Raw genomic sequence first — 23,906 nt, 5'->3', positions numbered from 1 at the left:
GCGGGCAGCCGCGAGTGGAGGTGGAGATGCCGCGGCAGCAAGTGCGGGAGAGGGGAAGGAGCACAAAGGGGCTCCCCCCCCGGCAGCCCCAAGCGGGCCGGGAGAACGGCCACCGGCAGCCCACCACCGCACTGACGGCCGCTTTTGTTCTCCGCGGAGATCGGCGCAGACCCGTCAGCTGCGCCCGCTCGGAACCGGTTGGGAAGCGCTCATCCAGGGGGAGAGGCCGCTACCGGCCGCCCCGCGGCAGGGAGAACGCCGGCGGCGGGGGCTGGACGCAGTTCCCGTCGGGGCGGCCCGCGGCGGGCCCTACCTACCTCTTTTCGGCCGGGGGAAGCTCTCGTGCAGGTGAAAGACGACTTTCTCCACAAAGTGCTGAATGTTGCTGTGCTCGGGCCCTCTGACAAACACCATCCAGTCGTGGGTGAAGCCCTCCACGGTGGGTTTCTTCCTGACCTGGGCTCGGTGCCCCAGCTCCAGCTTCACCTGGACGGCGCACTGCGGGGGGAAAAGGCAGGGAGCGTCCGGTGAGCGCCCGAGGAAGAAGGGCTGGGCGGGAGGCCGAGAGGAAACCGGCCCCGTGGCAGGCGGAGGGGGGACAGGCGGACAAAACGGTACCAGAAATCCGGCAAGAAGAAAAATAAAAAGGCACCGCCGCAACCGTGCAAAAAAAACCCCCAGCCATACAGGCGAGGGCGTAGCTCTCGCCGCCACCGGGAGGACGCGGGGAGGACCGGCCACCGGCCCGCGGTGCCGTCCTGCGGGCGCGGGCAGCCGGGGACCGCTGTTAGGGACGCACTGTCCTCCCTCCCGGCGCCTCCGCGCTCGGTGCCCCCGGTGCGGCGGCAGGAACATGGCTGAGGCGACACCCGCCGCCTCGCTCCGGGTGCGTGCGTCCTCCGTGCCGCTGCCGGGAGCGGCGGGAAGGCAGCGGGAGGCAGGGAAAGCTGCAGGCAAAGAGAAATTCCCCGTCACGCAAACCCCTTCCCGGCGGCGAACACCCGGCAGCACCGGGCAACGCGGGGCGGAGGCGACGGGTCCGCGATACTCACCGAGCTGGCCATGCCTGGGGCGCCGGTTCCGCTGGGGCGCTCGCTCCTGTCCCCTGCCCCCAACCCGCTGCGCTAATTCATGAAAACGCGGAGGCGACGGCGAGCGCGCAGAGGAGCGGCGGGAGGGCGGCGGGCATCCTCTGCCTCGCTGCTCCTGCTGTCCGCCGCCGCCTCCTCCCCTCCCTCGCACCACACCGACTCCGCGGCAGCCCCGACCCCAGCGGTCGCCCCGGCCCCGCCGGCTGGATGAGCGCCCGCCGCGCATGCGCACCGCTCGCCGGACTGACACCGAGACACAGACATAACAGTGTTCCGAGAGGGGCGGGCACCGGGGCGGCGCGGTCAGCCAATGACGCGCGGCGGCGCGGCCGCGAGCCCCTCCGCCTGGCCCCGCCCCGCCGGCCCTTAAGGTAATACGGCTCGGGGAAGGAGGGTACCCTGCGCTGGGCGGGCAGCGACCCTACCCCTGGCAGCGCTACACCCCAAGCGCCTCCGCCGCACCGAAGCGGGAAGAGAAACCGAGCGGGAACAGCTATGAACAAAAGAGAAACGGGATAGCGGTCGTCTCCTCAGCCCGCGAGCAGAGCGCGAGCAAACGGCGCGCGGCGGCGGAGGCTGCCGCCCTCCCTGTCCTCTCCCTCTCCCCACGCCAAGGGCCGCGGCGCCGTGACCTGCTCCTCTCGCAAAGCCGCTCGCCCGTGGGCGATCCGGCGGGCGGGATGCCCAGCTGTCAGCGACAGCGTGGAGCTCAGTCGTGTGGATCCGCGGTTACCAGCGGCGGGAGCGAGTAACTCCTCACACCTGGGGAACGGCAACGCGCTGAGACCGCCCGCCCGTCGGCTTCCCCTGCTGGGACCTGCCGGCCTCAGCCCGTCCGGGATGTCCGGCCAAAATTAAGCGAAAGGACTCCCCGTGGCAAAGGCACACTAAAAGAAGGACCTTCCTCCCCGAACCTCAGCCTCCGTCTCGTGTCCCGTCACAAACAAACGTTTCTGCAAAGCCCCCCGATAAATCCTCTTGCAAAAACAAAGGGAGGAAGGCACGAAGGGAATGCCCTCATCACACAGGTAGGACAGGTGGCAGAAAATGGCACTCGCGATTACTTCACGCATATTTGTAGCACGAACTGCGATTTCTACCATTAACGTGCTGATATTCTTTTAAAACAACAGTTACTACTTCAACAATTCATTCATGATAATTCATGCCACAGGAATATGCCAGTGAGGAGCTGGAAGTGATTTACTGCAAGTATCTAAATCGCGGTACTGATGCTCATCAGATGAGTATTTTCAGACAGCCGTAAAATTGTCCAAAAATTGTCTATAGTAACTTTTGCCACACTGAAAACTATTTTTGTCTGTTCGATAACTATATTTTTGATAATTTTTCTGATGACAGTTACAACCCAATGATTCGACAACGGATACAGCAATCTTTTCCAGGAGAAGCACGCGTACACACAAACCAAACACCCCCCCGGGCGTTCCGGATTTCACCAAGAGATGGCGCACGGAGTCCTTGCGCTAATGTCCTCATTTGACCTCTCCAGAAGGCTCGTCTCTATCTATCTAGCACCCGCATCTTCTCTCTTTTCACTTCGGAATGAGAAACGCACGTTATCGGAATTCTAGCATAACTTAATAATTACTTCAAAACTACTGAGCTATATCTTATTTCTCTTATGGATGTCATAAGTCCAAATTAATAAAATCAGTACCAACAACTCAAAAGGATGAATACAATTTGTAAAAATTCCACAAGTTACAATGTGACTTGAAACTTAACATTAACCCCTCAACTACCTGCATTTCCACGTTTTAAACTGCAATGTGCAGATCTAGTAGTTCATGTATCTTCTACTAATCTTGCATTGAGCTAGCCAGCAAGTCAGCGTGTGTAAGACCTCCCGCTGAGTTTATAAACCCATCAAAGCTGATTCCAGCAACTTTAAAATTTCGTACATGCCAGACAAAAAAAAGATACCAATGCCATTTACTAGAGTAAGGATTATGCACATGAGCAAGGACAGCAAGGCTGGACCGCTACCGCCCTTAATGCAGTGGGCTTCCAGGTGTCAGGGCCCATCTGAGCAGAGCAATCTGCAGGCTGAGGATCCCCAGCATCTCTCCTAGAAAGGTTATGTTTTTGCTGTGGCTGAGCTGCTCTTCGCAAGTGTCCAGTCACTTAAGGGACTTGTAAGGACTGAGAATAGATCATCAAGAGCATTTAGCTGTCTAGAACCATTTGATTGGAAATCAGACTTTTAAACATTTTTGTGTCAGTGAGGGCTTTTTCCATTCAGAAGACAGTAATTTTTGGTGCTTAATCATAATGTACTCTTCCACGTTACTGCAGAGTTGAGTGTGTAACATGTTCCCAATATATACACTAAAAGTATTTTGCCTTTCATTATTTAATTTCAAACTGTATGTGACCTTTCATTATCAAGTAACGCAACTCCTGAAAGTACTGTTTGATTCTTACTCCAACAATAAATTTGAAGTACTGATGATTTTACAGTAGTAACTGGCCAAGAGTATTTAAATCACTACCAAACCACTCCTCTTTCTTTTCTTCTGCCCCATCATGTACATTCCAACTTCATGTTACACTGCCAATCTGAGCATAGAATTCACAGTGAAGACATGGAAGATGTGCTTCTCTGCTATCAAAATGTGCTACCACTCCATTCTTAGCGTGGCAGATACAGTGTGATTTATGATGATTACTATGCATATTTCTACTTTCATATTATTGCCTTTAAAAAATTGGACAAACGTACTTAAATTAGTAATAGGCAAACCTTAATTTAATCCATTAAGATGATATGATTTTTAAACATAGGCAGTTAAAATTATCTTCTCAGTGGGTATTTGAGCTGATACATATGTAGTTTCATAGATATTTTCAATGCATTAAACATATTATCTTACTGACAGCAGTTATACAGAAACCAGAAAAATGCTCTGTGATGCATATTCATTACTGAAACAGATCTATGGAATTATTTCCATACTCAGTGACTGCAATATCAGCCCTAAGAGTCTTTTTTTTTCCTCTGTGTACCCACAACTTTAAGACTTGAGGACTACAGAATGCTGCCCTGAAATATTCAGGTACAGACATTAGTTTCTCAAGGAAATGTATATTGGAATCACTGTGGTTCAAAATGCTATTATATATGAACTCCTGTCTTCAATACATCTTGCTAGCTAGAATGTAAATCCTTTTTTAGTATCTCTCTATGTTTCTGGACAACTCTGCAAAGATCTTGACTGCCTGATTATGTTTTCCTTATTTACATAAGTTTGACATCATGATGAATATATTTGCTTCTTATTCTGTGGCAGAAGTCGTGCACACTATTTTTCTGTGTAATAAATTATGTTCTGTTGCAAGGGTCCCACATAAGGATGCGACACTTTTTTTAACTCCATTTGAATCGGAAAAAAAAATAGTGTGGACAATTTCTATGTATGAGTCACCTCATAGTTTTGTTTGGCTCAGTAGGAACAAGGCAGACAATCAAAGTAGTCAAATACAAAAATAAAAGCATCACTCTAAGTTGGAGTGTTTCTACTTCTTGTCCGCTCTCCTCCAGCTTTTGTTCTTCTGCAAAGATTTGAATTAGTCTTCGCAAGTTTGTTTGGGAAATCATTATTACTTAAAATATTTATAACCTTTCTGGCTGTTTAAATTTATTTCTCCCTTTGTATGACTCCACAAATGATCCACAGCTATAGCTAGAGAGAAGTCACAGTATCCTGAATACACGTTCACTTGTGAGGATCCATGGCAGCAATGGAAAAAGAAGCATTTCCCATTTTAAAGGTCTGCAAAGATGACAAATACCCTGCTAGTTTAAAGCCACGATGACACATTTTTACACAGGATATACTTGTACATAGATTTATTTGTTTGCCCTGCTTGTCTCAGAAGGTTATAGATTTCATTTCCTTCTTTCCTCCTGATATACTAATTTCTGAGAAAGGAAGGGCTCTTTTAGGCCTGGCAGCATCAGATGTACTTACTGCAAAAGAGAATGAATCGGACAAGTGAAAGAAGAACTGTCTTGTGTCTCCACCAAGTATGAGTTCCTGCTAGTTTTTATGCTGAAGTCCAGAAACCAAAGTCCCTTTTGAACCTTTGGGGATTTTTCCTGAAGGCCACAAAACTATAATCAACTTAACGGTTGTCCTGTTACTTTATGGTCTCTTTGGCATTTTTGTTTTACCAGAATTAGAGTGTAGATGAGTAAAACGGCTTTGATAGGCCATTTCAAAACAAAGTGAGAGAAGTTCTGGTAACAGTGTAGGCGAACAGAGTAGCTATTAGGCTTTTAATAGTAGCTGTAACACAGCTGTTAAGATCCGAACTGGTTTAGCAAGAGAGATGTCCAGGAAGGACTCTCCGCTATGCTGTATGATTAAGGTTGCTGTATTTTTAATTTTCATCCACAGAAGAAACAGGAAAGAAGAGGACAAGTAGTCTTCCACTGAAGGGAGATGTTTTTTCTTTGATAGTTCTAGTTTGTGTTATGGTTGAGAACAAAGTTGTCAGACAGTCAGAAAATTCATTTATTCTTAACATGTAACAGTGAGACAATTCTGAGACAATTCCATTTTCCAGAATCCCTTAAATGGGTGAGTTTTCTGGCACAGACTCACTCTGTATTCATCTCCCTAACTCGGGATTCTGCTGGGAGAAATGGAGCTGGATGATCCTCTGGAGTCCTTCTACGCTGATTTTTATTTCTGACATATTTGGACAAAAATATTTCCCTCTTGACTTAAAACAGGTCTGAATTAATACAAGCTGTTTTCCTTTATTGTACATCAGTGTAACTTTATTCACTCTGATAGTCTTTAACTACTTAACTGTGACCACTCAGTTGAGTAATTACTTAGGAACAATGGCAGATCAGGCTCAAACTTGGAAGAGAAAATGGAGTAGTTTAATGTATGTCAGTTGTGAAATAATGTTGATTTTTAAACCAAAAAAAGAAATTAAGAATAGCATTAGTATTCAAGATGAAGTTGCGATGCAATTACAGCCACTTAAAATATCTATCAATTTCACAAACTCCAAATCTTCGATTGACAGGAGAAGAATCAAAGAGTGATCTTGAGCTGGTTACGTGACAAACTTGTGCAACTATTTTCCTCATTTTGGATTAACAGTTAAAATAAACATTCTTTGATCTCATTACACCAGATGGATGCAATTATGGACATATGAAAGTGCAAAGACCCTGACTCAAAAAACTACAGAGTTACAAAGGTGAAGGCAATTTTCTGGTAGTACTATCCAGTACCGCTAAAAAGGGTTTACCACAGAGTAATTATACAGCTGCTGGAAAATGAGAGACATTTGGGTCATGTTCTTAAAGGTATTTAACTACATAAAGGTTCATGTAATCAGCTACTGCAATGCTAAAAATGCTTGCACATTTTATGTCTGCTGAAATAACTGATGTAGCTGTAGGCTTCCCAGTAGGCACCAGTCTCCATGTTCAGACACCTTCAGACATACCTACATCACGCTATGAAGTGTGATGCACAGATCCCACACTTAGATGGAACATGGGTCACCATTTCTGCTCAATTACAGGTAATTCTGGAAGCAGCGTAGCTGTGTTAGTGCAGCATTGCACCTGGCCTAACAAGAGCCCTATTTCATAGCTATACTGTTGATGATTCCAGACACAGCTGAAAGGAATTGCTGCCTTGCTGTATTATTTCCTTACACAAGGCAGAAATGTCTTATGTCAGAAAAAATGTAGACAGCTTCCCAAGTCACTTGGACACACTGAATTGTCTTCAGTGTTTCAAACACAGCTGTTTTACATTTACTTTTTGAAGTTCAAATTTTGTCACCCAAATACATGGACTGACTTTTAATGGACCTTGTTTTTAAATGTTTCAAAAAAGCAACTAACTGAAACAGTTAATATTATTGGCCATAAAGGAAACCAATGTGCCTTTTAAATGTATCATCAATCTGAATTTCTCTGTATTTGAGATCTTTTGATTTCCTTATGTAGACAATACATATAAAATCATAGTCCATTCCTGTTAAGATGCTGGTCTGAACGAGAGCCAAAACCTAAAAAAGAGCCTGCAGCTGATCTTACGCATACAAGAAGGAGTATGTATAAGCTCCCCTGTAATAGCACTCTGGCTGCCAGGAACTAATGGCAAAATTCTCTCTCTCTGGATTGGCTTTTTTTTGAGTTAGCTACATAGCCTGAACAAATGCCAAGCAGCCTAGGCCAAGTGCACGCATGTTTTGAGGTTTTATTGGCTTGTCCATTTCTAATCACAAATCAAATAGAAAATAAACACTTTAGCTGATAACATTAAACTCCTAGTCAATGGAAAAGATCTTTAAGAGCAATGGCTGCATGTTTTAAAAAACAATATAAAATAGTTTGTAACTCACCACCAGCCTCCTTAGAGGGAGGTAGTAATGACAAAAGGTAAAAGCAAAAAGGGAGTCTTGGCTATGCACAATACTACAGTATAGAAGGTAGGAAAAAAAAGATTGTTTAAAGACCTCTAGGGATGCATAAGGAAATCTGTTCAGAGTGGAAAGTCTTGTTGTGAGACCTACAAGGAAGTATTTAGTTTTTTATTCCCTCACAATGGTGTAGCCCCTAGAGGAAATACTCCTGTTAGACAAAGAAACACAGTCAAATTCTGTACTCAGTTTAGGCCTGTGTAATGAACAATTTCCGAGAACCTGTTCTGGATTTCTGCAACCATAGCCAGTACAGTCTGATCACACATGCAAGAGAGCTATTAAGGAGTAACTTCACTGAAATCAGTGTTCTCTGTTCTTGGCCTGATGGGGAGATCTCCCAGCTGGAAATCAACCAGAGTGTAAAGCAATTATGTGATTGTCCTCACTCTGCATGGGGTTCTTGTGCTGGTCACTGTATCAGTTAGGTAAGTTGACCATTATCCCAGACAGGAATTTATGCATCAGATGACCAGTGTGTCTTGGACATAAGCCACTTGTCTTATGCTACAGCTTGGTTACAGGTGTCAGAGAGGCCGAGTACACTACCTTCACACTTTCTGCTGTGCAAACCATGAACCAGTCAGACCTTCCTTATTCCCAGTATCACTAGCAAGTGAGTGAGAAGCTGGAATGGCCTGGCACTACCTTGGTAAGAACTCAAGGGAAAAAGCAGAATTCTTTATCACTGATACTTATACAACCATAGGGTCTTAGTTGTCCTCATCTTTAATGAATTCATGATTATATCATCACTGGGACTCAGAAAGTAGTTTTAGCCTGACTTTATGGACGGGGAATTGAAACAGATGACTTGACCAAGGACAACAAAATAAGGCACGAAGTTAAATCCAGTGAGGACAAAGCTTGGCTCTGAAAAAAATGAAGAAGTAGAAAAAAATGTGTAAACAAAGGTAGTATGGGAGACCAGAGGGACTGAAATTCACAGCTAGCTCAACACTTAATAAGAAATGCTTTGACAAATGAGAACATTGCAAAGTTTGAGGAATGCATTACATATGTTTTCGCAGAATTCTGGCCTCAGAGGCTAGATAGGCATATTTCAGAAATCTAAACAGAAATCATATGAATGAGAAATAGCTACTTTTACACATGAGAAGCTGTAAAGCAAGACTGCTCAACATATGGATTTTTGGGAATCAGCTAGTAATCACAGCATTACAAGGAACGTGGAGGTAATTTTTATGAAGGCACAGAGGGGAGCAAAGGAGAATTAAGGTAAGTGGAAATGCTTTGCCAGCTGCTGGAGGGGGACGAGTGGAGCTGCTGCCTGTCTGACTTGCCATACAGATTTCAGAAGCCCTTCCATATAAGCTCTGTGTGGTCCACTGAATTCAAAGATTTTAATAGTAGAGCAGTTGCAGTCTGTTTATACTCCTAATGGTAAAGCACCCCTCAATGCACAATGAATTTCCAATCAGAATACTTTCCATCACCATATGACTTTAATTCGAGATACTTTTCCATATATTTACAATTTCAAATAAAACTCCCTAACTCTCCAAAAGATAACAAATGCAAAATCAGTGTCCTGATCTACTGCAATTTCCACCTTTCAATACTTCACTGCCTCTTTTTCACCCGTTCCCCATTTATCTGTTCCCCATACAGCATATTTTAAACTGACCAAAACTATCAACCTGATCTATCTGCTTCAAATTGCAAATATATACAAAGACATATGTGCGTAAGACAGATATACTATACATGTATCTATACATACACACACAAATATATAGAGCAATAGTTTCCCAGCACATCATTCATCAGCGTTCTGCACTTGCATCCCCATCTCAAGGAAATCCTTGAAAGACTAGGGTAAAAAGTGGTACCACTTCCTACAAAAATGGATTACAGGAGGACTGCAACTCTTCTGGGGGAGTACTTGGATCATAAATAATTTGCTTTCAGAGCCTAGGTCTTCAAGAGGGGTCAAAATCTTGTTCTAAAAGCCTGTCTTCAGTGGGAGTAAGCTTCACAGACACTTTGTAGGTCCAAAAGAAGATGGAAAGTTTGGGTCGAAGAAGTGTTTAAGCTGCTAAAATTGATCTTACTGCAAACACCGGAAATCATTTCAATACAAGTGATTGAGTTAATAATGATATCAAAATCTCGAGGATTCCAGAATGCAGTCTCAAACGGAACCAAAGGAAATTTAACTTCAGTGAGCCCAGAAAACATAAGCCATTGGAAACACAGCTCTAAAAGAACTGTGAAGAATGTAACTGGCAGTAAGAAAACATAAGATGGAAAAACAGCATAGGAATTCTGAGTATTGTCCTTTATGCCAAGTCGGAAGCTACCTATAAAACTAATCCACCTAACAGCACACAGGAACAAAGGCCATTCTTTACATATTTAGTAAACTAAGCTTTTTTTCCCTAATACTTAAATACCACCCCACTCTTGGCCACAGAAACTGACTAGATTCTGCTCTCTTGGAAAAAAATCACAGAGCATGACTTTGATAATTGAAATGCCTACACTAGCAGACACAATACAGTCCTCCTCTCTGACATACCTGTTCAGTTGCAATTGGTGGAATTGTAAAGGCATATTACTCTGAGATGAGCTGTCCAAGAACTGAAGGTTCCCAGGTGACTACCAGGCATTTAGGCAAGTGGATCATGAGAACGGTAATTTTAATCTCACGGAGCCTGAAATGTGCTAAAGTAGAAAAAAAATATTTTTTTAAAATAGGCACTTCTATGTTTTGAAGGAGGAGCTGAGGCATAAAACAATCTAAATCACATCCTTAACTGCATTCCTTGAATCCTCCTCTGGTTTTGTTGTGCTGTACTGTGTAAGTAAGTGAAAGTAGAATGCAGTTCATTGTTTTGAAGTCACTCGTACCCCAGTCTCATGGCTTTCTTTGCTGCAGCTGGCAATCTTTTATTTTGAATGCAGAATCTAGAAGATCATTACTGATTAAGGTGTTGCCGTAATATGAAATATAATTTCAAAATAACAGCATTAGAGGGCTTCATAAACAGATGGAAATATAAAAGTAGACAGGGATGTGGCCTCAAGGACTTGCAAAAATATATTCAAAACACTTGACAGTTTAAAGATGTAATATGTTTTTGAAAGTCACTTACTGAGTTTTAATTTCCCGCTTGGCTTCTGATATTCAAAGAAAGACTTTTCATAATTATTAATTGATCTGGAAGACATGTTATCTTGTTACATTGATCATCCCAGGGTTATGAAAACACCAGTGAGATTATAACTTTATGTTGGAGTAAGTACACATATGAAACATCTATTCTTACTTCTAAGTAGAATTCTTGCTCTCTAGAAAGACATTAAATGTTATTTCTTAAAATCTAATCCAAGAAATCCTCCTTGAGACTGTAACTGAGGTTATCTGAATCACTGTTGAAGATGTTAGTACTGATCCTAGTGTCAGCCCCTGGTGTACACCACTGGTGACTGATTGCCAACTAGGCATCATGCTGCAGATCACAAACCTTTGAGCCTGGCAGTGCAATGCAATGGATAATCAGTTTCTGGCACATTAATATAGGCACAGGATGTTCATGTGGTGGGTTCCTTCACGAACTCCCTCCCACGGAGTGCAGACCTTCAGGAGCAAACTGCTCCAGCATGGGTCCCCCACAGGGTCACAAGTCCTGCCAGCAAACCTGCTCTGGCGTGGGCTCCTCTCTCCACAGGTCCACAGGTCCTGCCAGGAGCTTGCTCCAGCGCGGGCTTCCCACGGGGCCACAGCCTCCTTCAGGTGCCTCCACCTGCTCCGGCGTGGGGTCCTCCATGGGCTGCAGGTGGGATCTCTACACCTCCTCATCCTTCCTCCATGGGCTGCAGGGGGACAGTCTGCTTCACCATGGTCTTCACCACGGGCTGCAGGGGGATCTCTGCTCTGATGCCTGGAGCACCTCCTGCCCCTCCTTCTGCACTGACCTTGGTGTCTGCAGAGTTTCTTACATCTTCTCACTCCTCTCTTTGGCTGCAAAAGCGCTGTTTTTCTCTTTCTTAAATATGTTATCACAGAGGCACTGATTGGCTTGGCCTTGGCCAGCGGCGGGTCTGTCTTGGAGCCGGCTGGCATTGGCTCTATCAGACACAGGGGAAGCTTCTAGCAGCTTCTCACAGAAGCCACCCCTGTAGCCCCCCCCGCTACCAAAACCTTGCCACACAAATCCAACACACAACTAAACCATGCTAATGGAATACAGTCTAGACAATAGCAAGCAGAGTTGGAAATTATTTCCATAGTTCAGAAAAATATGAAAGAATATCCATTCAACCTTAAAAATTCTTGTTGTCAGTGGGAATCACCCAGTCAGTGCTCTCCTTTCCTGAAATTGTACTAGGAACTCTCAGTATAGTTGCAAGTCTGCCTACTCCATCTTAGTCACACAGTAAGTGCAAAAGTACGGATTGGAGCAAAGACAATTTTTTGATTTTGAATGTGAGTTTCAGAGAAAATTATGTTGAGTATACACATGATGTCCTGGTGAAAAATACACACATTTCCGTACCCTCCTCATATCCAAATATTCCAAAAGGAAAATGCTGCTAATCATAGAATCATAGAAATGAAGGGATAGAAAGAGCCTCAGATCATCTACTATAACCCCCTGCACACAGGCAGGATCAAGCATATGTGGAACTAACCCAAAATTCTGACCTTCACTTTATCTTGCTGTAGTTTCATTGTGAAGCAATGGGCAAATCTTTTTCTTTCCTTTCTTTGAGTTTTCTACCTGTGAAATAGGATGAAAATACTGGAATTAGTATCTGAACATTGCTCTGAAATTTAGCATTAAATATTACTTCCCCATCCTAGCTATGAACCATAACTCTGCTTTTGATCCCACATATTGGAGGGACCCAATATGAACAGAAAATAATACATGGGAAGAGTTCCAGCTCTTTTCTGTCAGATCATAGACAGTAGTTCTCACGACACAACACACAAATGCATTTCTAAGATTACAGAAAAAAATACAGATTTTCCACAGACTTCAGTAGTACCTTTTTTGCAGCAGATGAAGATCAGTTTGACAGCTTTATGCAATTATTAATCAGCAAGTTTGAACAACTACTTAAAGACATTTATTGAAAGTAATAGCAAGATGACCTGTGCAAGTTTGGTTCAAAAAACAATTCAGTATTAGGATATTTAAAGTGTGGCCTACAAGGTGACAAGTACATTGCTTTGGGACCAAATGCTTCACTGTGGGCTTCTGAAGCCGATGAGAGCTTTACAGACATGAAAGCTGGAAGCAAATGAGAGTTTTTCAAGAATAATGGATCTCAAAATGCAGAAAGGAAATATTTACAGTGAACTTGCACAATATTAAAAGCTTCCTGGGATCTCTTTATTTTAGCTACAATCATGCCCCAACAATCCAAATCTGCTTGCAATTTTCATTTTTATGTGCTTGAAACCAAAATCAGAGTAACAAATCAGCAAAGGTATAAACACCAGGGGACTGCTTAGATAAATGACTTAATACCCAAGCACACTAAAACCACAGGGACTGCTGACCCTGGCCACCTCACCAGCTTCTTCAGCTCTTCTTGTCCAGGTGCTGTGGGACTCTGCGCTAGCTGCTCCCTGGTTGTACGTTGAGCCTTCTTTCAACTGATTTAGCTGTTCTCTCTGAACTGCAAAATACCCTCAGCTCCATCCAGGTAACAGTAGTCAGGACCTCAGGGTCAGATTCCAAGGGGTTTTGATTTTTTTCTTTCTTACTGTAAACTTAGTCACAGATACACTGCTGGTCATCTAGCAAATAGGTACTATGTAACACTAGATATCTGAATATTCTTTTCAATTTACATACAGTCATTGCAAAATGGTTTGAGCTTTGTCTGTTGTTTTTTGTGGGTTTTGGTTTGGTTTTTTTTTTATTTAGATCAGTCTGGGCAAAATAGAAACTTCTTTCTCCTGTTGTTAACTAAAGGAGCCGCAGGTGTGGGAGACCCTAATTGCAACACGAAAGGTGAGGGTCTGCATGCAGTGAGTGACACAGAACTATGTTTTGCAGAACATCTCAGCATCTACTAAAGGGAGATAGGCTGTCGTTGCAGGACAGGATGGGTGAGCACATGGCCCAGCCACAAGACACCCCACAACTGGAGAAGGCTGGAAAACACAAGATAAACAAGCTGCTGCCTCCCACCACTTCCCATCCAGCCACTTGTGTCCATGAGCCAAAGTGTCAAATATAACAAAGCTGACAAATCCAAAGCCATTTTACACCACATGCAAAGTGTCTGCATTGAAAGGCTAGTTTCTCTGTCTTGTCATTCAGTCTGAATATACATTGGAGGAACCCTCAGCCAAACATTTAGCACTATTTCCTTAGTGTAAAATAATAATTATGGTAACATACAACACAGCTACTTAATTACTTCTACTGAAATCTACAAAGAAATGTACTTGATCTGAATTTTGCCCCTGACTCGCTTCATTAATGGTCTGAAGTCCACCAGCAGGAAGTACGCTACTGGCTCTAGCTCTGCCTGACCAGTCAAGCCCTTCGTCAATGCAGCAGCACCTTACAGCAACCCTTAACAAAACCAGAAGTAAAAGAGCACTTCATTCAGGGATGTAGGAGGCATCATATGTCTGGAAACGTAGCAAGCCCAACATAAAATGTGCTAATGTTCCTAAGGAGCCTTCACTTGTAGTACAACCAGTTATTTCATTTCAGTTACAACAAATGGAACTTTAAAATAGTAAATCCTAGAAAAAACTCCGTATTAGTAGCTCAGGTGTAGATGGTCATTTTCAGTCAGCTCCCAAGTAAGACCAAACAATGACAGGATGGATGGAAAAAAACAAACCCAGTGAGTATGAAAGGGGAATTGTAAACTAAGAAATACCACTTCTCTGCCCACAAGACCATGAAATATGCTCTTACGCGTAACTACCTTGAGGGCTTATAAGGTTTTGTTGGAGCAACTAACCAAAAGGAAGGGATGAAATAATGTCATTTGGCATTCACTTTATAGGCATATCTAAACTAAAAATAAAAATCACAAGTGTGTGTACTTTAATTCACATAGGTTAAGCCAAGAGAGCTCTAAATCAGGTAAAATAACAAACAAGAAAAGGCAATTTGGGTTTTATTTCTTTTTTTGAGACAAAATTGACATATTTAGGGTTTAATATCTCAGTGTCTTGGTGCTCTCTGCCACTCACTACAACCAATGGGAAACAGAAATGCTCCAACAGTGACAGAAATTAGTCTTTGCCAGGGATGTGTCTCAAACGTTCGATACCACTCTTCAGCAGAGTAAGTGCTGTACTGTTACAGGCAGCCTAGCTACTGGGGCAGCCTTGCTTGCACTAGTACAAAGGGAGTTTTTATCTATGAACTGCTGCAGGATAAGGTTCAGTAGGGCATTTCAAGCCTAATCTTGTGAGCTGCAGAGCACTCCCTGCCAAGTGTTAAGCAATTTCAATTCCATTAATCTCAACAGGCTTTGAGGATACAAATCAGGGACTCTGCTCAATTCTACCCTTGCATTGAACTTTTGTTGAAGTTCACGGAAGCTCTGTGTGTATGTGAGTGATGGCCTTTCATAGCCAACTACTGCTTGCAGTAAAAGCGGCTGCATCTAAAAGTTTAATGTGTTTTAAATAAGCCTTAATTTTAGTAATAAAGGCTAAAGACACAGCTGACGAGGCCCATTTGCTAAACCTGTATTTTATTATCAAGCTTAGGAGATTGAAAATAAATAAATTTTAATAGAGGCAAGCTTTGCTGCTATTGATTTCTGCAATATATTCTCAAGTGTGACTTTCCTTATTCCTTTCCTTCATTTTTAAACATAGAATTGCTTTCTGGCTTGGATAAAACTCCACATAAGAAATGAGATATGCAGATTAGGCCAGTATCAGTGCTGTTACCATCTGATTTTCATTTGGATAACAACCTTCACTGGGAGACCTCAGGGTACATTACCAAAGCTGCCAAGAGAACCTTCTGGCAGTTCCTGGGGAGCATTACCAGCGTTATCACCCCTCATGGGATGACTGTCCCCTGATAAAACAACTCAGAATGTCCTAGAAAAAGTATTAACTTGAGCCAAGGACTGCTGTCTAGTTTCTCTCCTAGAAAAGAATTCATAGGCCAGTTAACAGGGCAGTTTTCATGGATTTACTGACCTTTGCAAAAACTCTTGTTGCAGGAACTGGAGGGTGGTAAGCCTACTTGGCAGCCTAATCCAAGCTAAACAAATTCTATTTTTATTGTTTTCTGTATAACAGAGAGGCCACATTAAGACCAGAAGGAAATTATGTTGGAGACACCTCCCAGAGGTGTCAAATTTCTTTCAAATTTGACTAGTGAAAGCAGATTTTGCAGCATAATCTGCAACTGGTATTAACTGCTTTGAATCAAACCCAATTATGACTTTGGCACTGATGCTGCCTTCATAACTACCAAGTATTTCTTTTACTTTAATGGAAGACCTTGTAAGCTGGGGACACTATTTCAGGGAACTACAGAAAATATATCTCAGTTTCACAGCCAGGCTCCAGAAGACTTGTAAGTTGTAAGGCAGTCAAAAGAAACTGTGAATTTAAGCATGTCCATTAAGAGAGATCTGCTTTCTTCCTGCTTCTGAGATGTGGGCATAGGAAAAAGCAGTATTAAACCAGACTGAGACCATGACCATAGGACACTAAATGGTTCCATACAGTTGAGATGGATTCCTTTTGTCTCAAGCCAAGACCGAGTCTCTGGAGCTATCAAAAGTCCTTTGTGAGAGTGTTTGGGTTATGTACACTCAATGCCCTCATGCATCAATGTGCTTAGATGACCTGCATGAAGCTCAGGGTTTTGAAACAGCGCTGGGAATTAGGCACCAGAGTCAATTAATCCAGAGAATGGATGTGATATCCCTGATAATCTGATGCCAAGCATGAAACTACTATGGCGAGGTGCTTCTCAAAGCAAAATGCCCCACAGTATAAACAGGGTCAGAACTGTCAGCATCAAACTATTTCGAAAGGCTATATGCTCCTTTCCCCTCAAGAGATCTCATTGTAATTTTCATCTAATTGAAAGCTATTTTTGGCTAATGTTCATTTGGGCAATAGCAGACTTAGGACTATACTCAGAGACCAGGGGTCTCCTCTCTTGGGAGTAACATGGAGCTGACACATGGCTAAAAAAGTTTCCTTGATATAACGTGTTACTGCAACACACTTCACCTGTATAGGCAACCTCTGCAACAAGGCAGCTTCAAAAAGAAAAGCTGGTTGGCTAAAAGGCTATGTGGCGATAAACAAAAATAGTCTCTATCAAGGTGGGGGAAAAAAGGGAAACAGAACAACAAAGAAGCTTACCAAATGCATCCACACTCTCCATGTCTACCTACTGCAAGAGTCGATGTGGTGGCAGCTGGGACTGACTCATTCTCTGCCTGAGCAGTATATGAGGCAGTGACCAGACAAGCTGTATTGGGAGGCTTGCAGAAGACATGGTATCCTAGTAGTCAGTGATCTTGAACAGGCCACGCCTGCTCTATTGGGCCTTACACTTTGGGCCAGAGAAGCCTGTATGTTATTAATGTAATTTGTAATTTACGGTATCTTTGGGAAAGGTAACATGTACATAGATCAAGGAGCAGAATGAATTGATCCTGACCAGGAGACCATTGTACGTTGAGGAGTCAGAAACCCACATCAGAGCTAACCTGAGCAGCTGCAGGACTGTGCTGGGCTGCGCTGTGTGTCCAGCGTGGACTTAAGGTCTGTGTTATGCTGCACGAGTCCCTTGGCAGAAAACAAACTCAGCCAGTGCATTGGAACTGAGAGGCGTGCAGGCAGCTCCCACCGCTACTGGCAATTACATTACTTGCGTGGTGTTGCCCTTATCTAAAGTGCTGCATGAAGTTCTCATGCAAACATCCGTTATGAATAGAGTTGTTTTCTTGTAAGAAAATTGTATAGCAGCTCGAACAGCCAAAAAAGGAGGAAACTCTCTTCACATATGAGATCAGCGCAGTCTGCCATGGGAAAATCCATCCAGTGTCCGTCCAATGCTGCATGAATGCAGGATTCCCACTATCTGAAGGGACATAAGATTTATTTGCTATCTACATTCCTCTTTCTGTTCTATCAGCTATTTTATTAAGCCATTTGTTCATTGGCATTTCTTACTGATATCCAGAAAGAGCCCCACACCACCTCTCTCTGACATCTCACCCCCCACTCCATGGTACAGAAGGCAGGCACCCCACTCACACCCTCTGCGACTGGGAAAATGCTCAGCTGTGCAACTCCTCCACCGAGTCAAACTTATTGTGATGGGGGAAACCCACACCAAAATTCCCACAACAAATGCCCTGTCCTCCCTTAATATGGTCAGCATGTGAAGACCTCAAAACCCTAAAGACAATCAAGTTCACTAAAAGTACTTTTTTGCCTGTTTCAAAGTAAAACTAGCAATGGCCAAAATTATTACCTGGTTTACTGCACACGCTCTCCCCTGTCCACTCAGTTTTTATTTCTGTAACCTGACTTAATAATAAATTATACAGACTTCCTAACTATTCAAATATATAATCATCTATACTTATTTATAAAACACCATCAAAGATTTTTAAACATATTTAAGATTCAGTGATTCCACAGAAGAATTCAACAGGTTTTAAGTCTAGCTGTCACTTAGGTTACTGACAGAACAGGGTACCAAGCAGCATAAATCAGGCCCAAGCCACACCACACAGCAGTGCATATGCATGTCCTACTGTGTCTCAAGAACTAAATGGAGAACATGAGACCCAAAGTATCACATAGCATGCCAATAACAAACCAACCTGTCGACAGCGAGATGCTCTTAGACGAAGCAGAAAGAATGGAATGGGAAGAGGAGACTGAATGCTGCATTTTGATTCATGCCATTCCTTACAGTCACCTAGAGATAGACTGAAATACATGACTGTGAAAGGTCCTCCAGGTCCTTTTAGCTGATCTTGGGATACTGCAGCTCCAGCAGCTAGCACGCTTGTGAGCCCATCCTGGGCTCACTGTACTGCACCGAAAGCCACATCACAAATACTTGTATGTGCCATTCGCAAAAAGTTACTGTGCAGAAGTCACGTGGCGAAAACAAGCTGTCCACATTATCTAAGGGATCTGACTGATCTTCACTTTGCATGTACGTGTCTAGGCAACTTGAGAACAGAGTTCTGTTCTCCAGGTCACTTTTGTGCTTTTTCTGGCTCTTGAAGAGTCAGTGTGTGCTTTCCCATCAATTCAATGGAAGCAGGTCCAGGACCCGTTGGATGCCATACACTGCCTATGCCTTTAGTTTGTGCACCTAGAACCAAGCAATTCCCTAGTGTTTTAAAACTAAGAAACAGTTTAAAAAAACCCCAACTAGATGGACCTGCCTACATTTACTTCCGTTTCACATTTGTCAGCATTTCACTTTCAGTTCAAACCAACTCACAGTACCCACCACATTACAGAATAACCTAGCCCTTTTCAAACAAATTCCTTGAATGAATTACCTTACCCTTTCCAACACAAGTTATATTGCTCCTGTTTAAGTCTTTGGATTTAGGTCTGCATTTCAGTCTGGCTGTAAGGAAGAGTCTGAGCCTTGCCAGCACCAGACGACTAATTCAAGCCCGGCAGCCTGCACAAAAGCCTGGCCCCAGGCGCCCGGGCGCACAAGCACATGAAACCCGGCCAAACCCCGCGGCCGAGGAACGGCCGGCAGCCCCGGCTCGGCTCAGAGGGCCTGGGCAGCGAGGAGCCATGCAGCCCTCACGGCGCGCGTACACCGACACATCGCGGAAAAGCATCTTGATGGCTCAGACCCGTCTTGCCGTAATGGCACCGTTTAAAAAACCCGACGGATTTACACCACGACAGGCAGAACCAGGCAGTTACCGGCTGACTTTCCCTCAGTCGCGGTGCCCGCCCACCCGCAGGTCCGCCAGCCCCCAGACCCGCCATAGCCGCCCGCAGTCGGTGCGCATGCGCCATTCGGCGCGCAGGCGCGTTCGCCGCCGGGGGTGGCCGAGGCTGAGGCTGGCGGCAGCGTACGTTTTCCACTGGGGCGCGGGTGGGACGCGCCGCTGGACCCGGCCGGTCGCTCGGCGAGGTGAGGTGAGGGGCGCAGAGCGGCGCGGCGGGTAGGCGGCTGTGCTGGCCGCGTGGGCAGGCCTGGCGCCGGGGACGCCGCTAGCGCCGAGGCGGAGAGTGCAGGGCCGCGGGGCGGGCGCTGGGGTACCGCCGTGCTGGGCAGGCGCGGGGACCGAGCCGCCGCTGGGCGGTGGGGGGGCCGCACCTCCCCCGGGGACGCTCTTAGGGGGGTTGCCGGAATCTGGCCGTGCTGGGCCGGGACGCACCGTACGCGCAGCGGAACGGGCGGCCTGCGGGGTATGTAACCGCGGCAGAGGGCACCGGAATGGCGTCAGGCCAGGAGCGAAGTAACAGCGACTGCTGCCTTTACTCAGTTCTCAGTTTTTCTTTCTTTTTTTTTTTTTTTTCATTTAAACCTGGTTATTTTGAGGATTTGTGGAGTGCTGTGCACGTGACACATAAGCAGTGGGAGTGTTTGCATGTATTCTCACTCTGCTGTTTCGATAGGAACACTGTTTTGAATCAAGAGTTCTTAACAATGAGCAAAAGGCAACAAACATAGGAAATGTGATCTCGGTGCTCCCAGCGATCACTTTGTGTAATTTACCGTAGCTTACTTTATTGTAGCTACTTCTGGTAAACTGGCATGGACCAGGTCTGAAGGTGCAATGCCATGACACCACCTTTCTGGTTCAGTTCCGTTAGCAATGTTTGTCTTTCTTATCATTAGGATGCTGTCTTGGGTTTACGTTTTGTTAGTGGAGGGGGCTACAGGGCTTGCTTCTGCAAGAAGCTGCTAGAAACTTCCCCTGTGTCCAACAGAGCCAATGTCATCTGGCTCCAAGACAAACCTGCTGTTGGCCAAAGCCGAGCCCATCAGTGATGGTAGTAACACCTCTGGGATAACATAAGAGGGGGGAAAAAAACCCTACTGTGCAACAGGAGCCAGAGAGAAGAGTGAGAATATGTGAGAGGAACAACTCTGCAGACACCGCGGTCAGTGAAGGAGGGGAAGGACATGCTCCAGGGTGCCAGAGCCGAGATATTCCCCTGCAGCCTGTGCAGAAGACCACGGTGAGGCAGGCTGTCCCCCTGCAGCCCATGGAGGTTCGTGGTGGAGCAGAGATTCCACTTGCAGCCCATGGAGGACCATGGGTGCCTCCACCATGCTGGAGCAGGTGGAGGCACCCAAAGGAGGCTGTGACCTCATGGAAAGAGAAGCCTGCGCTGGAGTGGGTTTGCTGGCAGGACTTGTGACCCTGTGGGGGACCCACGCTGGAGCAGTCTGTTCCTGAAGGACTGCACCCCATGGAAGGGACTCATGCTGGAGCAGGTTTGTGAAGAACTGCAGCCCGTGGGAAGGACTCACTTTGGAGAAGTTTGTGGAGGACGATTTCCTGTGGGAGGGACCCCATGCTGGAGCAGGGGAACAGTGTGAGGAGTCCTCCCCCTGAGGAGGAAGGAGCAGCAGAGACAATGTGTGATGAACTGACCATAACCCCCATTCCCTGTTCTCCTGTGCCACTGGGAGGGGAGGAGGTAGAGAAAATCAGGAGTGAAGTTGAGCCCAGGAAGACGTGGGAAAGGGGGGAAGTTGTTTTTAAGATCTGAGTTTATTTCCCCACAAGCCTTTTGTTGTATTTTCTCTCCCCTGCTTAGGTGAGGAGGGGAGTGATAGAGAGAGGCTTTGGTGGGCACCTGGTGTCTAGCCAAGGTCAACCCACCACAGCTGTGGAGACCCTCACCAGTTCTCATAGGCCTGGCCCTTCTTTTTTTTGTGGTAAAAGACAATGAAAAATAGGAAGTGCTATTGTGCTGATGCTTTTCCAGTTCTTGGGATTGTTGTGTGGAAATTGTGCAATTCCTGGGAAGAAAAGGACTGCAAAAAATGGTGATGCTTATACCCATTTATAAAAGGGGCTTGGCATACTGGCAAGAGTGGGTAGTAACCATGGTTTCTCAAGGTGACAAAGCTGTTGTTAAGATTTTTTTTTTCTTAAATTAACATGATCTCCAAATTAAAGTAGGTACCTAAACTGAAGAAGGGGACGGGGAGGAACCTCACCTTTTGTTTTATTTCTTTCATTTCATAGTGTCTAAATCTTGACCTAATCTTGATAGCTTCGACATCTTCAGTGCCAAAAAGCAAGACAGTAGGTTAAGAAAAGGGTTTGTTTTATTGTTTGGTTGTTTTTTTCTTTACTAGCTCCAGATTTAGGTAGTGCTGAGGTTCCATTTTATGAATCATACTTGGAATTTTCTGCAATGATTTTGACTATCTTCTGGCTCTGCAGTTACTAGTTACTACCAGCAGCAGCTGTGCTTCTCCTAAACATGTTCATGCTCTGTCTCATTTTATCATCACTCTGAGCACACTAATAATTGTATGATGTTTCCATGGAGGTTATTTGCTATTGGGAAGACTGGAAATGATGTTTTGAGAATTGGGATATAAATGAATAAATAGCATCAAGGGGAGGCTACCCAGCTCAAGGCTGCATTTAGCAATTCCTCACCATTTTCTGACAGAAGTCTTGAACTTCTAAGTTCAGTTGACCTCCAGATGCCAACATGAATGTTACATGAATGCTTATTTCTTCAAAGCTTTCAAAGAACAGTAGCCATTACCCTTTGACTGGGTACTACTTTCTTAAAATTTTTCTTTTGGTGATTTTTAAATTTGCTAAACATTTGTGAATTTTTTACCTCTTCTCAGAAGGGTGAAATGTTAATAGTATTCTGACAACACTGCCAGTAATCATCTTCCCTGATCTGTTTCTTTGGGGGTGCAAAGTCAGCAGAGAGAAAGTAACTGTTCCCAATAATGCATAGTGAGGAGAAAGACTTATTTTTGCACTGGTGAATAATTATGAAACCATATGCATAGATTAGGGGAACTATAAAATAGCATTTAATGTTTGTATTTTACTAATGTGAAATAACAGCATTCAAGAGCCTAGCTACAAGAGTTATTCTATTAAGTATGTATTTGAAATAAAAAAATTTTCTGTTCTTTATACCTGTGCAAAATCCGTATGGGAAAAACAATTTCTTAGAAGTTAGCTTTGTTCTCTTTTTTTCTCTTCATAATACTTGATCATTAAGTGTTTTAGCCTACATATATTTTATAGCTCCTAATTCTTCTATGTAATTTCTAATAAAAGAGAACCCTTCTTGCTTATTATTAAGTGTGTAGGTAAATCCATGCCTGCTCAGCAGACTCCTTTAGTATGGACAGAAGTGCTTTGTAGAATGATGATGTCATTGTGATGCTTGAAGTTCTTTTTGTAGTTAAGGGTGATGGTGCTAGCTTGTCAGGTTGCTGATACTATGTCTTTTTAACATGCTGTTCAAAAAATGCCGTTAGAGTTGGATGCCGTGGATTCCTATATTTTTTGCAATGTTTTGCAATTGCATTGCCATCTAAGCTTTTCAGCAATATGCAGGGTGGCATCTTTATTTTTGATTCATCTGGTTCCCAGTTCTAAAGTTCAGATCAGAAACTATACAAGTATCGCATCAGCTGAGGATGCAGCTTTCTGTCTCCTTCTACAGTGAGATTTTATTTTCTTTTGGTGCCTTTGGTTGTAAATGTCTGGAGCTGAGAAAGAGGGGGATGAGGGAGGCCAACAGCAGAGTATGGACCCTCAACTTCAGGAGAGCAGATTTTGACTTATTCAGGGGACACTTTGGCAGGACGGCTTAGACAGGTGTGCTCTTTGCTGGGTAAAAAACTGGCTGGAAGGCTGAGCCCAGAGACTTGTCGTGAATGGAGTTAAATCCACTTGGCGGCTGGTCACAAGTGGCATTCCCCAGGGCTCAGTCTTGGGGCCAGTTCTGTTTAATATCTTTATCAATGATCCAGACAAGGGGATTGAGTGCGCCCTCAGTAAGTCTGCAGATGACACCAAGTTGGGTGGGAGTGTTGATCTGCTTGAGGGCAGGAAGGCTCTACTCAGGGATCTGGACAGGCTGGATCAATGGGCCAAGGCCAGCTCAGTGAGGTTTAGCAAGGCCAAGTGCCGGGTCCTGCACTTGGGTCACAACAACCCCACGCAACACTACAGGCTTGGGGAAGAGTGGCTGGAAAGCTGCCTGGTGGAAAAGGACCTGGGGGTGTTGGTTGACAGCTGGCTGAATATGAGCCAGCAGTGTGCCCAGGTGGCCACGAAGGCCAACAGCATCCTGGCTTGTATCAGAAATGGCGTGGCCAGCAGGACTAGGGATGT

At 44.6% G+C, this 23,906-nt stretch overlaps 2 protein-coding genes across 6 annotated transcripts in view; one reads left to right on the top strand and one right to left on the bottom strand.

Annotated features, from left to right (window-relative positions):
- The window catches only part of MLLT3 (MLLT3 super elongation complex subunit), a 155,019-nt gene extending 135,541 nt beyond the window's left edge, over positions 1-19,478 (bottom strand). Inside the window, exons 1-3 of one of the 2 annotated variants that reach the window (XM_075739244.1) lie at positions 19,103-19,478; positions 12,247-12,322; positions 318-498 (exon numbers count right to left, since the gene is read on the bottom strand). In XM_075739244.1, the coding sequence (XP_075595359.1) occupies positions 318-498; positions 12,247-12,273 (208 nt within the window). In that variant the 5' untranslated portion in view covers positions 12,274-12,322; positions 19,103-19,478. Of the gene's footprint in view, positions 1-317; positions 499-1,052; positions 1,557-12,246; positions 12,323-19,102 lie in introns of those variants that run through there. The other variant, XM_075739245.1, reaches the window with a different exon arrangement.
- A 104-nt stretch (positions 19,479-19,582) lies between these two features.
- Positions 19,583-23,906, top strand: part of FOCAD (focadhesin) — a 137,815-nt gene continuing 133,491 nt past the window's right edge. For 3 of the 4 annotated variants that reach the window (XM_075739233.1, XM_075739232.1, XM_075739229.1), the window contains exon 1: positions 19,583-19,696. The gene's annotated coding sequence lies outside the window, so the exon portion shown is untranslated. The remainder of the gene's footprint in view (positions 19,697-23,906) is intronic. The other variant, XM_075739230.1, reaches the window with a different exon arrangement.

This window comes from Balearica regulorum, chromosome Z, assembly GCF_011004875.1.
Source record: "Balearica regulorum gibbericeps isolate bBalReg1 chromosome Z, bBalReg1.pri, whole genome shotgun sequence".
Classification (NCBI taxonomy): Eukaryota; Metazoa; Chordata; class Aves; order Gruiformes; family Gruidae; genus Balearica; species Balearica regulorum.
This window is presented reverse-complemented; position numbering and strand designations above follow the sequence as displayed.